The sequence below is a fragment of the Lepidochelys olivacea genome (assembly GCF_965140295.1).
Source record: "Lepidochelys olivacea isolate rLepOli2 genome assembly, chromosome: 4".
Lineage (NCBI taxonomy): Eukaryota > Metazoa > Chordata > Testudines > Cheloniidae > Lepidochelys > Lepidochelys olivacea.
In genome coordinates, this window is record NC_140414.1 from 8,418,516 (window position 1) to 8,432,882 (window position 14,367).

At 50.8% G+C, this 14,367-nt stretch overlaps 1 protein-coding gene across 8 annotated transcripts in view; it reads right to left on the reverse strand.

Moving 5' to 3' along the window:
• The window catches only part of SPMAP2L (sperm microtubule associated protein 2 like), a 59,749-nt gene that overhangs the window by 12,126 nt on the left and 33,256 nt on the right, over positions 1–14,367 (reverse strand). For 6 of the 8 annotated variants that reach the window (XM_084627162.1, XM_084627161.1, XM_084627167.1 and 3 more), the window contains 2 exons: positions 13,770–13,901; positions 438–2,692 (listed from right to left, as the gene is read on the reverse strand). In XM_084627162.1, coding sequence (XP_084483288.1) covers positions 2,366–2,692; positions 13,770–13,901 — 459 coding nt within the window. In that variant the 3' untranslated portion in view covers positions 438–2,365. Of the gene's footprint in view, positions 1–437; positions 2,693–13,769; positions 13,902–14,367 lie in introns of those variants that run through there. The other 2 variants (XM_084627163.1, XM_084627168.1) reach the window with 2 other exon arrangements.

A 14,367-nucleotide genomic window follows, 5' to 3' on the forward strand; every position in this document is an offset into this window, starting at 1 on the left:
ATTCAACCCAAATTTGCAAATAGTTTCAGTCAACCTGAAACTACATTTTTGGTGAATAAACTATTTGCCAAAAAAAATTCACCCCCGCTCTAACAGTGAATGGAAATCGCTTACGAAAAACATGAGAAAGGATTTCTGCATTGGGTTGTAAGTACCTCCCAGCAAAGTGAAAGGCATGTCTTTGCAGACCACGGTGGTTCTGGGCCTTCCCATGAAGATGAAACTAAAACATGTTATATATGGGCAATATGTGTGGGGAAGAGGCCAAATTAAGCACAAGGCGAGTATAAAGAATTTGGAGTTGGATGGGCTAACTCATGGAAGAAATCCTCTCATAGGGCACCTCTGAGAAACAAAGGAACTCAGGGCATGGGGAGTATGATCCAGCCCTAACTGTGCAAAGAAATACTCTGAGTTTTTTTAATTTTTGGACAAATTTTTATTTGAGAACTTGGGTAGAGACGCAACTTATTTAAAAGTAGCAGCAGTTGAATCACTGGCGGGCTTTTCCCCAGATCATCCATCTCTTCTTTATTCAAACTCTCCCAAGCATACAGTCTACCTACAACATGTAATCACATGCACGGGGGAGGGGAACAGCAGACAAGACAGCCATGAATCTTCGAAGGATTTAATGAACCTAAAAGCCAAGGGGTTCAGCGCTCAATAGGGTGTGCTAGTTTTTGAAGCCTGCTGGAGCAAACTGCCTTCTTAGCAGACTCCTTTACAAAAAAGGCATCTGGATCAAACTGAGCAAGGTTTGCAGTGGGCCTGAAACCGTGAAAACACAGAAGAAGATTGGGTTAGGAGTGTCAACGTGATTTCTGAAAACTCCCTCAGTTTTAACAACTGGAGCTTAAGTTCTGAATCTATAGCTACTAAGAAAAAGAGCTTATGTTTTCAGGAGAACTTCAAACTGCACCCCTTACCCTCTGCACAAATCACTGACGACCTCTCCATGTCTCTCAGCCAAGATTTAATAGCAGGCATCATTGAGAGGTCCCATAGTACTAAAATTTCATTATTTTTGCAAAATATATCACAGAGCATTCTGTAGTACATGCTGATATATTGCCACAGATAATTAAGGCTGTGATGCTGACAGGCCAGGTGCCTGTGCATGCCAGATTCTCAAGGCAATTCACTTGTATGTGAATATCAAAGATGTTGATTATATTGTTTTCATCTGTCTATATCCCATAGTTTGCTATTACGTTACTTCTACATTATGTATACTCTGTAATCAAAGGTGTGTTCGTGTAAGATTGTAATCAGGTATTAAAACTTCATGAAAACTAATGAAGGATTGTTGTTTGCTATTACCTTACCTTTTAAATTATGTATATCCCTGTGACTAAAATGGAATCTTGGAAATGCTAATGAAAGACTTAATGGCTGTAACAGAAAATGCTAATTTCAAAGCCAGGGATCATGGAGGAATAAAGACACTTATCAGATTGCCTCCTGTGGGGGAAAGCTATAAATATGGGTTCATGGAATGATCCTGCATCTCTGGACTGTCTGGATTCCAACAGGGTGGAAATACTGAGTGAACCGACAGAGATCCCCAGAGTTCTCCTGGGTAACCCTGAAAGTCTTTTGGAGACTGGCAGATTACTCCATCTCTGCTAACATTTGGACTTACAAACTTTGACTCACCTGTTAATATGTTTTACTTGCTTTAACCTCTCAATAACTCTCATTTCTTTTTCTTAGCTAATAAACCTTTAGTTAGTTTACTAGAGAACTGGCTATAAGTGTTGTTCTTGGCATAAGATCCAGACTACCAATTGATTTGGGGTAAGTGACTTTGGGATTGGGAGTAACCTAATGTGATGTGACTTTTGGTTTCTATAATTTTTTATCACAAAGTGCAGTTTGTCTGGGTGGCAAGATGGGCTGGAGAGTCTAAGGGGACTGTCTGTGACTCCAGGTATAGTGATCCAGGCATTCACATTTGTTACTGGCTTGGTAAAAATCTAATAATAGAACACACCATGAGTTTGGGGCATCTGCCCTTGTTTTCTGGCAGTCTGCCCTGAGATAGGCACTCACAGTTGTGAGCCACTCCAGACAGCCTGACAAAGGCTACACTACGATTAACAACATAAATGAACAAAGAGCATTGTATGATACATTAGCCTTACTTTTCTTACCGTATTTACTAAGTAATGTGCTAAAATCAGTAACTCAGAGTGGTTTTCCCAGCGCTGCCATCTCAAAAAATTTCAAAGCACTTTTCAAACTGTATATACAGTCTAATATACATTCACGAGTCGCTTCTTCCAATAGTAACATGCAAACATCTCTGGGGTGCAATGGCAGCTGTTTAACAGCACAATTAGCTTTTGGGTTCCTACAAGAACTAGTTCTGCTTAATACATTTCCGCATTCTGAGCGAAATGGCCATAGAAACAGCTGGTGAGACACAGGAACGATGACAAAAACGTGCTCTCTGCACAGCTGAGCAATCTTTCCCCTCTCCTTTTAGCAAGCCCCCTCTGGTGAGCACGTACCTTTTGCACGGCTGGGACAGTTCCTCAATCCTAGGCGTAGGCACTGCATGCTTTGCTGCCTTTGTCACTGGCCATTCGGTATCACGGGCAGGCAGATACTCGTGTGGCACCTCTTTTGCTTTAGCCAACTCTAGTGTCCGAACACTTGCTACTGCTTGCTGGGCAGCCCTGGATACCTGTGGGAGGAAGCATGGGAGGAGCTCCCCTAGAGTTCTGTCCTGAAAGCACAGCTGTTAGATTGGAGCCGACAAGCATTTGGCCGTGAAGTGCTGGGCTGAATGTTAGGTAGCCCCTGGGCAGCCAGTGCCAAGCCTGCAGCCCAGTGCCATACTCTCCTGTCAGGAGACACCACTTCACAAAACCTTCTGTTCCCAAAGGAATTTAAGGTGTACCCAATGCAGCCCAGCATAGCAGCCTAGAGGTGACAAAGGCATGGATCACAGTAGCAAAGTCCACAGCCAAGAGAAAAGGCTGGAGCCTAGTGCCCAGACACTGCCTGGCCACTGCTGTTATTTGATCCGAGGGAAGCACCTGGGAGTCTACCAAGCCTACTAAGTTATACACCCAAGTGACAAATGCTGCACCCATCCCCTCAATCAGAGGGGCTGACAGTGACTTTGCTAAACCCTGCAGCTGCTTCCCCCAACCTGCCGTCATAGGCTCAGTCTCAGCAAGAATGAACCTCACGTCCAGTCCTGCCCAGACCTGGAGAGAAACACACCACCGTACCCTGTGGCCTGGGCTAGATGGCCCCATTATAATGCTGGACGCATCAAGGCGACTCGGGGTAGGGACACAAAAGGGGGCACCAGCTAAAGGGGGGGGGCACATGACCTCCCTATGTGACCCCCCCACATGACTGTGCCCCCACCCACCCCCAGCCTAGGGCCCCCGCGCTCTCCCCGTCCAACGTTACCTGTGGGGGGCGGCTCTGTCCTCCCACTGCGCCAGCTTCCCCGGCATGTTTGACCGCTCTTCCTGGCAGCCAGGGCCCGGAGCCACTCCAGACGCTGCCCGGCGCAGCGCAGCAGCTGCCTGGAGAGCGCGCGGCTGTGGCAGCAGCTGGGGACAGCAGCTGAGAGAGCCAGAGCGCCCCCAGGGGCTGAGGCTGCGCAGGGGGCAGCCAGCTGCTGCCACAGCCGCGCGCTCTCCAGGCAGCTGCTGCGCTGCGCCGGGCAGCGTCCCAGGCAGGCAGCGAGGCTGGAGGAAGCGAGGCTCTGGGCCTGTCCCTCCTCTCCCCGCCCGGGCCGGCTGCTGGGGGCACTGGACGCTGGGGAGGGTCGCTTGACCCTTCGGCATACTGCAGGTGCTGCAGATACAGCTCTGCACTGAGCCTCCCACCGGCTCCTCACACGCACGCACTGAACAAGGGTGGGCAGAGTGGAGATGCCTGACACCCGCCAGAGAGCCCCCCCAAACAGTGCTAAAGTATCCATATCAAAGCTAGCCCGCTTCCCCAGCCCAGCTGGGAATCCATCTCTCCTAGCTGCCTCTCCCGCTACCAATTCCGTTCTCATAGCACGAGATAGGGTTGCCAACTGTCTAATTACACAAACCCAAACACCCTTGCTCTGCCCCTACCCCACCCCTGCCTCAAGGCCCCACCCCCCTGCACCTTTTCTGATGCCACGCCCTGCTCACTCCATCCCCCCTCCCTTTGTCACTCGCTCTCCCCCACCCTCACTCACTTTCACCAGGCTGGAGCAGGGAGTTGGGGTGTGGGAGGGGGTGCGAGCTCTGGGCTGGGGCTGAGGGGTTCAGAGTGTGGGAGGGGGCTCCGGGCTGAGCCTGGGGCAGGGGGTTGGGGTGCAAGTTCTGGGAGGGAGCTTGGGTGCAAAAAAGGGGGCTCTGGGTTGGGGTAGGGGGTTGGCATGCAGGAGGGGGTCTGGACTCTGGGAGGGAGTTTGGGTGCAGGAAGGGGCTCACGGCTGGGGCAGGGGCTTGGGGTTCGGGAGGGGGCGAGGGGTGCCATCTCCAGCCAGGTAGCGTTTACCTCAGGTGGCTTCTGGGAGGCGGTGCAGTGGGGCTAAGGCGGGCTCAGAAGCAGCACGTCCCTGTGGCCCCTGGTGGGGAGGGGGAAGACGGCTCTGCACTCTGCCTCCGCCCACAGTTCCCAGCCAATGGGAGCTGCGGAGTTGGTGTTCGGGGCGGGGGCAGCACGCAGAGATCCCCTGGCCTTTCCCACCCCCCAGGGGCCACAAGGATGTGCCGACTGCTTCCGGGAGCGGCACAGGACCAGGGCAGGCAGGGAGCCTGCCTTTACCCCACTGTACCACCAGACTTTTAGCGGCCTAAAATCTCCCAGTTTGGCTTCAGCAGCCTCCGGGTGTTAGAAACTAATTCTGGGAGACTCGTGGCGAAATGGGGAGGGTTGGCAACCCTAGCACGAGAGCTCACTAGAGTGGTGATATCTGGAGAGAGAGCTATAGGTGTGCACGGTGAAGTGAGAAGAGAGGCCCTTGGTCCAAAGAGCTACGTTAGATAACTCCCACAAGAGGAGTAGAGAGTGGGAAGGAGACAAGAGAAAATAAGGAAAGCAGCATTGTCCAATGAATAGGGCTAGGAACCAGGAGACACAGGATCTATTCCCGGAGCTGCTACTGACATACTATGACAGGTTTCAGAGTAGCAGCCATGTTAGTCTACCTGAAGCTAATACTCTGCAGCAACCACACAGCAAAAACACTAACCCAGGAACCTATCCTTGCAACAAAGCCCAATGCCAACTCTGTCCGCATATTTATTCAAGTGACACCATCATAGGACCTAATCACATTAGCCACACCATCAGGGGCTTGTTCACCTGCACATCTACCAATGTGATATATGCCATCATGTGCCAGCAATCATAGAATCATAGAATACCAGGATTGGAAGGGACCTCAGGAGGTCATCTAGTCCAACCTGCTGCTCAAAGCAGGAGCCATCCCCAATTTTTGCCCCACATCCCTAAATGGCCCCCTCAAGGATTGAACTCTCAACCCTGGGTTTAGCAGGCCAATGCTCAAACCACTGAGCTATCCCTCCCCCCATGTACATTGGCCAAACCAGACAGTCTCTGTGCAAAAGAATAAATGGACACAAATCTGACATCAGGAATCATAACATTCAAAAACCGGTAGGAGAACACTTCAACCTCTCTGGCCACTCAGAACAGATTTAAAGGTGGCCAGAAAAGCTTCAAAAATAGACTCCAATGAGAAACTGCTGAGCTTGAATTAATGTGCAAACTAGATACCATTAACTTGGGTTTGAATCGAGACTGGGAGTGGCTGGGTCATTACACATATTGAATCTATTTCCCCATGTTAAGTATCCTCACAGCTTCTTGTCAACTGTCTAAATGGGCCATCTCGATTATCACTACAAAAGTTTTTTTCTCCTGCTGATAATAGCTCATCTTAATTAATTAGCCTCTTACTCCACCTTTTTATGTTCTCTGTATGTATATATATATTGTGACAAATCTCTGTCCTTGCCTCCGTGGGTCCCGTGTTTCCTGGCAGATTTCGCTAGCCTCAGAGGCTCACTGTGACCCTCCACATAACCCTTCTCTCTCTAGAGACAAGGGTCATAGTCTACTGAGCCATTTGCATCATAAGCCAGCGAGGGAGGTGAGGAGAAGTTATCCTTCCTTGCACAGTCTCTGTTCTCTCCCAGTATCAGTGATTAATCAGGGGGCAAAGGTCGGGGGGGGGGAGCCCAGGCTCACCCTCTACTCCAGGCTCCAGCCCAGGGATCCTAATAGCATCAGCTATAGTAGCTGACCTTTTAGAAACATGACATGTACAATTCCCTGGGCTACTTCCCCCACAGCAGCCCTCACTTCCTCAAGCTCCACTTCACCCTTACCTCAGGGCCTCCTTCCTTGTGCCTGATATGGTGTGTACTACTCAGTCTCTCCAACAGCGCAACTTCCTCCCACAGCTCCTGACATCCACACCCATCTGACTGACTGGGAGGCTTTTAACTAGTTTCAGCCAGCCCCTGATTGGCTTCAGGTGTCCCAATCAACCTAGCCTTCTCCCTGCCTTCTGGAAAGTTCTTAATTGGCCCCAGGTGTCTTAACTGACCTGAAGCAGCTGCCATTTCACTTATCCTGGTACCAGGGATTTGTTTAGCCTGGAGCTAATATATTTATCTCCCACTACTTTTCTATAGCCATCTGGCCTTGCCCTGTCGCATATCCCCTCCTCTGCTCAACACCATAGAGTTGGGCAACTTGGGACGCCAGGCAGTATGCTCGTGACAGACCATGAGCGTTGCCATGGTGGCATCCACCCCTGTGCCATATGCGGAACTGGAATGGTTGGAGGGATAAGAACCACCTGGTGTCCCTGCCACGGGGCCAACAGTTTACTTTCTGCTGTGGGCACCAGTACCATCACCTGATCCCCTGGTTGGAACTGTCGAAGCTTCGCTTGGTGGTTATAATGGGTTCGTTGGGTCTCCTGTGCTCTCTCCAAGTGCTCCCGTACATGGGCATAACTCGGGCTATCCGATCTCTCATCTGCAGTACACACTCAACTATGTTCCTTCCGGGATTTGGCTCCTCTTCCCAGGCTTCTCTGGCTATATCCAATATACCCTGAGGGTGGCGCCCATATAGTAGTTTGAATAGAGAGAAACCCGTGGAGGCTTGCAGAACCTCCTGGATGGCGAACATGAGGTAAGGCAATAGGGTATCCCAATCTTTCCCATCCCGGCTCACCACTTTCCTGATCATGGCCTTGAGGGTCCTATTGAACCTTTCCACAAGGCCATCTGTTTGCGGGTGGTATACAGAGGTCCGTAGGGCTTGTACATGGAGCAATGAACAGAGATCTTTCATCAACTTGGACACGAAAGGTGTCCCTTGATCAGTCAATATCTCCTTGGGTAGCCCAACCCGGGCAAAGATCTGTACTAGCTCCTTAGCTATTGTCTTGGAAGCTGTGTTGTGTAGGGGAACAGCTTCCGGGTACCAGGTTGCATAGTCCAGTACAAGCACATGTTGGTGACCCCGAGCTGTCTTCTCTAGGGGCCCTACCAGATCCATGGCTATCTGTTCGAAAGGAACCTCTATTATTGGAAGAGGTATCAAAGGAGCCCGCAAGTGTGGGTGAGGGCTATGTAACTGACACTCCGGACAAGAGGTGCAGTATCGCTGGACATCTTCATGTACTCCTGGCCAGAAGAACCTCCGCAGGATCCGTGCCTGGGTTTTCTCTACCCCTAGGTGTCCTCCAAACAGGTGACTGTGGGCGAGACTCAATATGGCTTTTTGATGTTTTTGTGGCACCAGAAGTTGTATCTCTTGCTCCTGCATTTGCACTATGTGGTACAGGAGATCTTTCTTCACTATAAAGTAAGGTCCGGGACCCCGGACCTTCCCATCCATGGGTATCCCATCGATCTCAGCCACCTCTTTCCTGGCGTTATCATATCTGGGGTCCTCCGCCTGGTCCCGCCCAAAAGTCTCTCTCCCAGGACTAACCTGCCTAAGCTCCCAGGGGCCGGCTTCTGCTTATTCCAATGGCTCGCCGCCGTCATGGCTGGGGGCAGCCTCTGGCTCACCTTCTGTGGTGGAAGTTTCTCTGTTGGCTGCTCGCGTCCATCTGCCTACTAGGGAGGTCTTCTGGCCCTGGGTCAGGATCCGGGTTCCCAAGGCCTTCGCAGCCTTCCTCTCTTTTTTTGTCTTCCGCGTCTTTCGGGTGGCTGAGAACAGATCTTGAGAAATCTCAGCGAACATCGGGTGTTGACATTCCCCCAGTGACAAGTTGCTGTCTCAGGATCCCCACCTCCCTCCAGCCTCTCCAGGGCGAGTAAATTATCAAACCCTGGATAGTCCCTCCCAATGACTACAGGATATGGGAGTTTAGGAACTACGCCCACGGTCACCTCAATGGGGTTTCCCTGAACCTCTATCTCCCCTGGGATGGTGGGGTAATGGCTCATGGCCCCATGCACACACGTCACTGCTACGCGTTTGGCTTGTAGCAGCTGACTACTTTTTACCAGCTTCCCCGATATAAGGGTGATAGCACTCCCGGAGTCCACAAGCACTGTAGTCTCTGCTCCATTTATCCTCACTGGCCTGGTGTAATTATGCGGGGCTAATGCGACCCCCGCGAGGTGGATAAGGGAGCATGGGACCCCCCAATCCCCCAAGTTACATTGCATAGGCTCCTCGGTGCTGGGACACTGTGCTGCTATGTGTCCCCACTCCCCACATGCATAACATCTATAATTGCTTTTAATCACTCCCCTATCCCGGGGGCTAGGGGGTTTAGTCCTGGGGTTCTCCCCACTCAGGCCAATCCCTTCCTTCTGGGGTCCCCGCTGGTTTTCAGCCCCCCCCCTTCCACCTAGGACTCCCTGGGGGTTTGGCTGCCCAACCTTCCAGGGTTGGGGTCGGGTGCTTGCTTCGAAAGGGGCCTTCCTTGGGGAGTCGGGTCAGTTCCCTGGCTGTCATCTGTCTTTCTATCAGCGTGATCATCTCGTACGTGGAAGGATCGTTCTGGCCTACCCATTTGCAGAGATCTGGCGGCAGTCCCCGCATGTAATGGTCTATGACCAGGGTCTCCAAAATCTCCTCTGGCCTGCACACCTCGGGCTGTAACCACTTCAATGCGAGGTGTATGAGGTCGAATAGCTCGGACCTCAGGGGTTTGTTCTCCTGGTATTTCCACTCATGGAACCTCTGGGCCCTTACCGCTGCCATTACCCCTGATCGTGCTAGGATCTCTGCCTTCAGACGGGTATAGTCAGTGGCATCCGTGGCAGGCAAGTCAAAGTAGGCCTTCTGGGCCTCTCCACACAAAAAAAAGGGGTGAGAATGCTGGCCCACTGCTCCTGGGGCCACTCCTCACGCTGAGCAGTCCTTTCGAATGAGAGGAGATATGCCTCTATGTCATCTCCTGACGTCATCTTTGGCAGATGAGCAGTGGCCCTCAGGGTTAGCGTCCTGTCAGACCCCTGGGCCTGGGTGGTGAGGATCTTCAGCTGGTCCACCGCCTCTCTCAAGAGGGCACGATCTTGGGTCGCCTGGCTCATCATTAATTGATTGGTTTCCTGCTGTAGCCGCATAGACTCCTGTTGTGCCATTGCCTGAACCTGGGTGGCCTCCTGCTGGGCTGCCATGGCTTGTACCAGAGCTTTGACCACCTCCTCCACTGTGGTACAAAGCAAACAAACAAAAAACAAAAAAAAAATCCAAAACCCCAGTGCACTTTTTTTTAAACCTCTTTCTTCCGCCATGCTGTGAATGAAGTCCCACTCCTGACACCAGTTGTGACAAAGCTCTGTCCTTGCCTCCATGGGTCCCGCGTTTCCTGGCGGATTTCGCTAGCCTCAGAGACTCACTGTGACCCTCCACGTAACCCTTCTCTTTCTAGAGACAAGTGTCACAGTCTACTGAGCCATTTGCATCATAAGCCAGCGAGGGAGGTGAGGAGAAGTTATCCTCCCTTGCACAGTCTCTGTTGTCTCCCAGTCTCAGTGATTAATCAGGGGGCAAAGGTGGGGGAGGAGGAGGAGGAGAGCCCGGGCCCACGCTCTACTCCGGGCTCCAGCCCAGGGATCCTAATAGTATCAGCTATGGTAGCTGACCTTTCAGAAACATGACATGTACAATTCCCTGGGCTACTTCCCCCACAGCAGCCCTCACTTCCTCAAGCTCCACTTCACCCTTACCTCAGGGCCTCCTTCTTTGTGCCTGATATGGTGTGTACTGCTCAGTCTCTCCGACAGCACAACTTCCTCCCACAGCTCCTGACATCCACACCCACCTGACTAACTGGGAGGCTTTTAACCAGTTTCAGCCAGCCCCTGATTGGCTTCAGGTGTCCCAATCAACCTAGCATTCTCCCTGTCTTCTGGAAAGTTCTTAACTGGCTCCAGGTGTCTTAATTGACCTGGAGCTTCCACCATTTCACTTATCCTGGTACCAAGGATTTATTTAGCCTGGAGCTAATATATCTATCTCCCACTACTTTTCTATAGCCATCTGGCCTTGCTCCGTCACAATATCTTCGTACTATATATTCCATTCTATGCATCCAATGAAGTGGGCTGTAGCCCACGAAAGCTTATGCTCAAATAAATTTGTTAGTCTCGAAGGTGCCACAAGTACTCCTGTTCTTCTGACGTACAATGTGATCTTGGGCAAGTCACCTCCCTTCTCTGTGCCCCAGTTACTCCTCCCTCCCCTGTCCACTTAGACTGTAAAAGTTCTCTCACTGCGTGTGTGCAGTGCCCAGCACAGCAAGGCCTGATGGCTGAGGGAACCACTGTAATACCAAAGATAAGGCCCAAGGAGCTTGGGCAAAAGAGAATCAAGTCCAGGGCCAGGGTGTTAGTAGTTGGGATGGAGAGGAAAGAGCGGATTTCAGAGCTATTGATGGGAAAGAACCAGCTGAGGAGAGGGAAATGAAGGAGAGGAATTCCCTCAACTCCAGACCCTGCCCCTTTGTTCTGGTCCATTCCACAGACTCAGACTTCAGTCTCGAGCAACCCTTGGCTAGCTGAGATCCTGCAGTCAGGCCCCCTCTCCGATGAGACTAGATCACCCCGGCCTGTCAGGCTATCCTATGCCAAAGCACTTTCATTCCATGCCTCACCTTTGCTGCCCTACATGGTGCACTCTCCATCTTAACCACTGAGTCTCCCTCTTCCCATAAGCTGGACAAGCTTCAAATGGATCTGTACTGCTGCAACAATTGCTCCTTTTTCTACTGGGGCAAGTCCAAAGCGCAGTGCCAGCCTGTGAACCATGTCAGGTGCCAGGCAAATGCATGGGTGGGAGAAAGAATCCTTGTCCCAGGCTACAGACTGGCTGCAGGCCTGTTCTGCAGCAGTTACTTCAGCCTAATGGGTAGAGCAGCTTCTCTGGGCCCTTATGCATGGAGGAGAATGAGAGGATCTGTGCAGTGATAGAATCATAGAATACCAGGGTTGGAAGGGACCTCAGGAGGTCATCTAGTCCAACCTGCTGCTCAAAGCAGGACCCATCCCCAATTTTTGCCCCAGATCCCTAAATGGCCCCCTCAAGGATTGAACTCACAACCCTGGGTTTAGCAGGCCAATGCTCAAACCACTGAGCTATCCCTCCTCCCCTTCCAGTCCCCACTGTCCTCCAGTCTGTCCATCTCTTACCTACTCACCCACCCGCCATCTATCCGTCTGCCTCGTGTTCATGCCTTGCACATCTTCAGGGTATCTGAGCACCATAAGCCAGGCACCCGGGATCCAGCGGATTGCACCAGAACCATTGCCCAGAGGTTCTCTGCGGGCAGGGAGGAGGGTACTGGGTTGTGAAGCCCTAAGCTGTTTTTTAAACACTAAAAGTTAGCAAGAGATGTCAAGAGTAACAAGAAGGGTTTCTTCAGGTATGTTGGCAACAAGAAGAAAGCCAAGGAAAGTGTGGGCCCCTTACTGAATGAGGGAGGCAACCTAGTGACAGAGGATGTGGAAAAAGCTAATGTACTCAATGCTTTTTTCGCTTCTGTCTTCACTAACAAGGTCAGCTCCCAGACTGCTGCGCTGGGCATCACAACATGGGGAGCAGATGGCCAGCCCTCTGTGGAGAAAGAGGTGGTTAAGGACTATTTAGAAAAGCTGGACGTGCACAAGTCCATGGGGCCGGACGAGTTGCATCCGAGAGTGCTAAAGGAATTGGTGGCTGTGATTGCAGAGCCATTGGCCATTATCTTTGAAAACTCGTGGCGAACGGGGGAAGTCCCGGATGACTGGAAAAAGGCTAATGTAGTGCCAATCTTTAAAAAAGGGAAGAAGGAGGATCCTGGGAACTACAGGCCAGTCAGCCTCACCTCAGTCCCCGGAATAATCATGGAGCAGGTCCTCAAGGAATCAATCCTGAAGCACTTGCATGAGAGGAAAGTGATCAGGAACAGTCAGCATGGATTCACCAAGGGAAGGTCATGCCTGACTAATCTAATCGCCTTCTATGATGAGATTACTGGTTCTGTGGATGAAGGGAAAGCAGTGGATGTATTGTTTCTTGACTTTAGCAAAGCTTTTGACACGGTCTCCCACAGTATTCTTGTCAGCAAGTTAAAGAAGTATGGGCTGGATGAATGCACTATAAGGTGGGTAGAAAGTTGGCTACATTGTCGGGCTCAACGGGTAGTGATCAATGGCTCCATGTCTAGTTGGCAGCCGGTGTCAAGTGGAGTGCCCCAGGGGTTGGTCCTGGGGCCGGTTTTGTTTAATATCTTCATAAATGATCTGGAGGATGGTGTGGATTGCATTCTCAGCAAATTTGCAGATGATACTAAACTGGGAGGAGTGGTAGATACGCTGGAGGGCAGGGATAGGATACAGAGGGACCTAGACAAATTGGAGGATTGGGCCAAAAGAAATCTGATAAGGTTCAATAAGGATAAGTGCAGGGTCCTGCACTTAGGACGGAAGAACCCAATGCACAGCTACAGACTAGGGACCGAATGGCTAGGCAGCAGTTCAGCGGAAAAGGACCTAGGGGTGACAGTGGACGAGAAGCTGGATATGAGTCAGCAGTGTGCCCTTGTTGCCAAGAAGGCCAATGGCATTTTGGGATGTATAAGTAGGGGCATAGCGAGCAGATCGAGGGACGTGATCGTTCCCCTCTATTGGACATTGGTGAGGCCTCATCTGGAGTAGTGTGTCCAGTTTTGCGCCCCACACTACAAGAAGGATGTGGATAAATTGGAGAGAGTCCAGCGAAGGGCAACAAAAATTATTAGGGGTCTGGAACACATGACTTATGAGGAGAGGCTGAGGGAACTGGGATTGTTTAGTCTGCAGAAGAGAAGAATGGGGAGATTTGATAGCTGCTTTCAACTACCTGAGAGGTGGTTCCAGAGAGGATGGTTCTAGACTATTCTCAGTGGTAGAAGAGGACAGGACAAGGAGTAATGGTCTCAAGTTGCAGTGGGGGAGGTTTAGGTTGGATATTAGGAAAAACTTTTTCACTAGGAGGGTGGTGAAACACTGGAATGCGTTACCTAGGGAGGTGGTAGAATCTCCTTCCTTAGAGGTTTTTAAGGTCAGGCTTGACAAAGCCCTGGTTGGGATGATTTAATTGGGGATTGGTCCTGCTTTGAGCAGGGGGTTGGACTAGATGACCTCCTGAGGTCCCTTCCAACCCTGATATTCTATGATTCTATGAATGCATAAGCATTGTCTGCTTTGTCATCTAAGGGAGACCAGTGACAGCCCGTCAATAGAGAGGAAGGCCCTCCACGACAAGGAGCTGCAGCCACGTTGCCTTACTGGGCGGATCGCGGACTCGGGACTTCCCCGGTTGTAGCACAAAGTATTCTTCTGAATCTTCGGCTGGACAAGACGTTGTGTTCTTGGAGGGGTGAGAGTCATCCTTGCAGTGTCTGCAATTTGTGTTTCAACCTACAGAGGACAAATAAACCAGTACACAGGTCTGTTAGGTTTCAGAGTAGCAGCCGTGTTAGTCTGTATTTGCAAAAAGAAAAGGAGTACTAGTGGCACCTTAGAGACTAACCAATTTATTTGAGCATAAGCTTTCGTGAGCTACAGCTCATTTCATCGGATGCATTCAGTGGAAAAACTTATGCTTATGCTCAAATAAATTGGTTAGTTTCTAAGGTGCCACAAGTACTCCTTTTCTTTTTGCGAATACAGACTAACATGGCTGCTACTCTGAAACCTTTTAGGGTGGGAGTTTCAAAAGTGCCTAAGTGGTTGAGGAGCACAAATCCCATTGAAATCAATGGGCCCTGGAAATGCCACTCTGACTCCACAAACCAAGCCCCACTGAATGCTGTTTGGAAGTCAGGGTGTTGGCCTTCTTTATGAGAGGAAACAACAGATGGACCGAGGATCTCACAGAACTGCT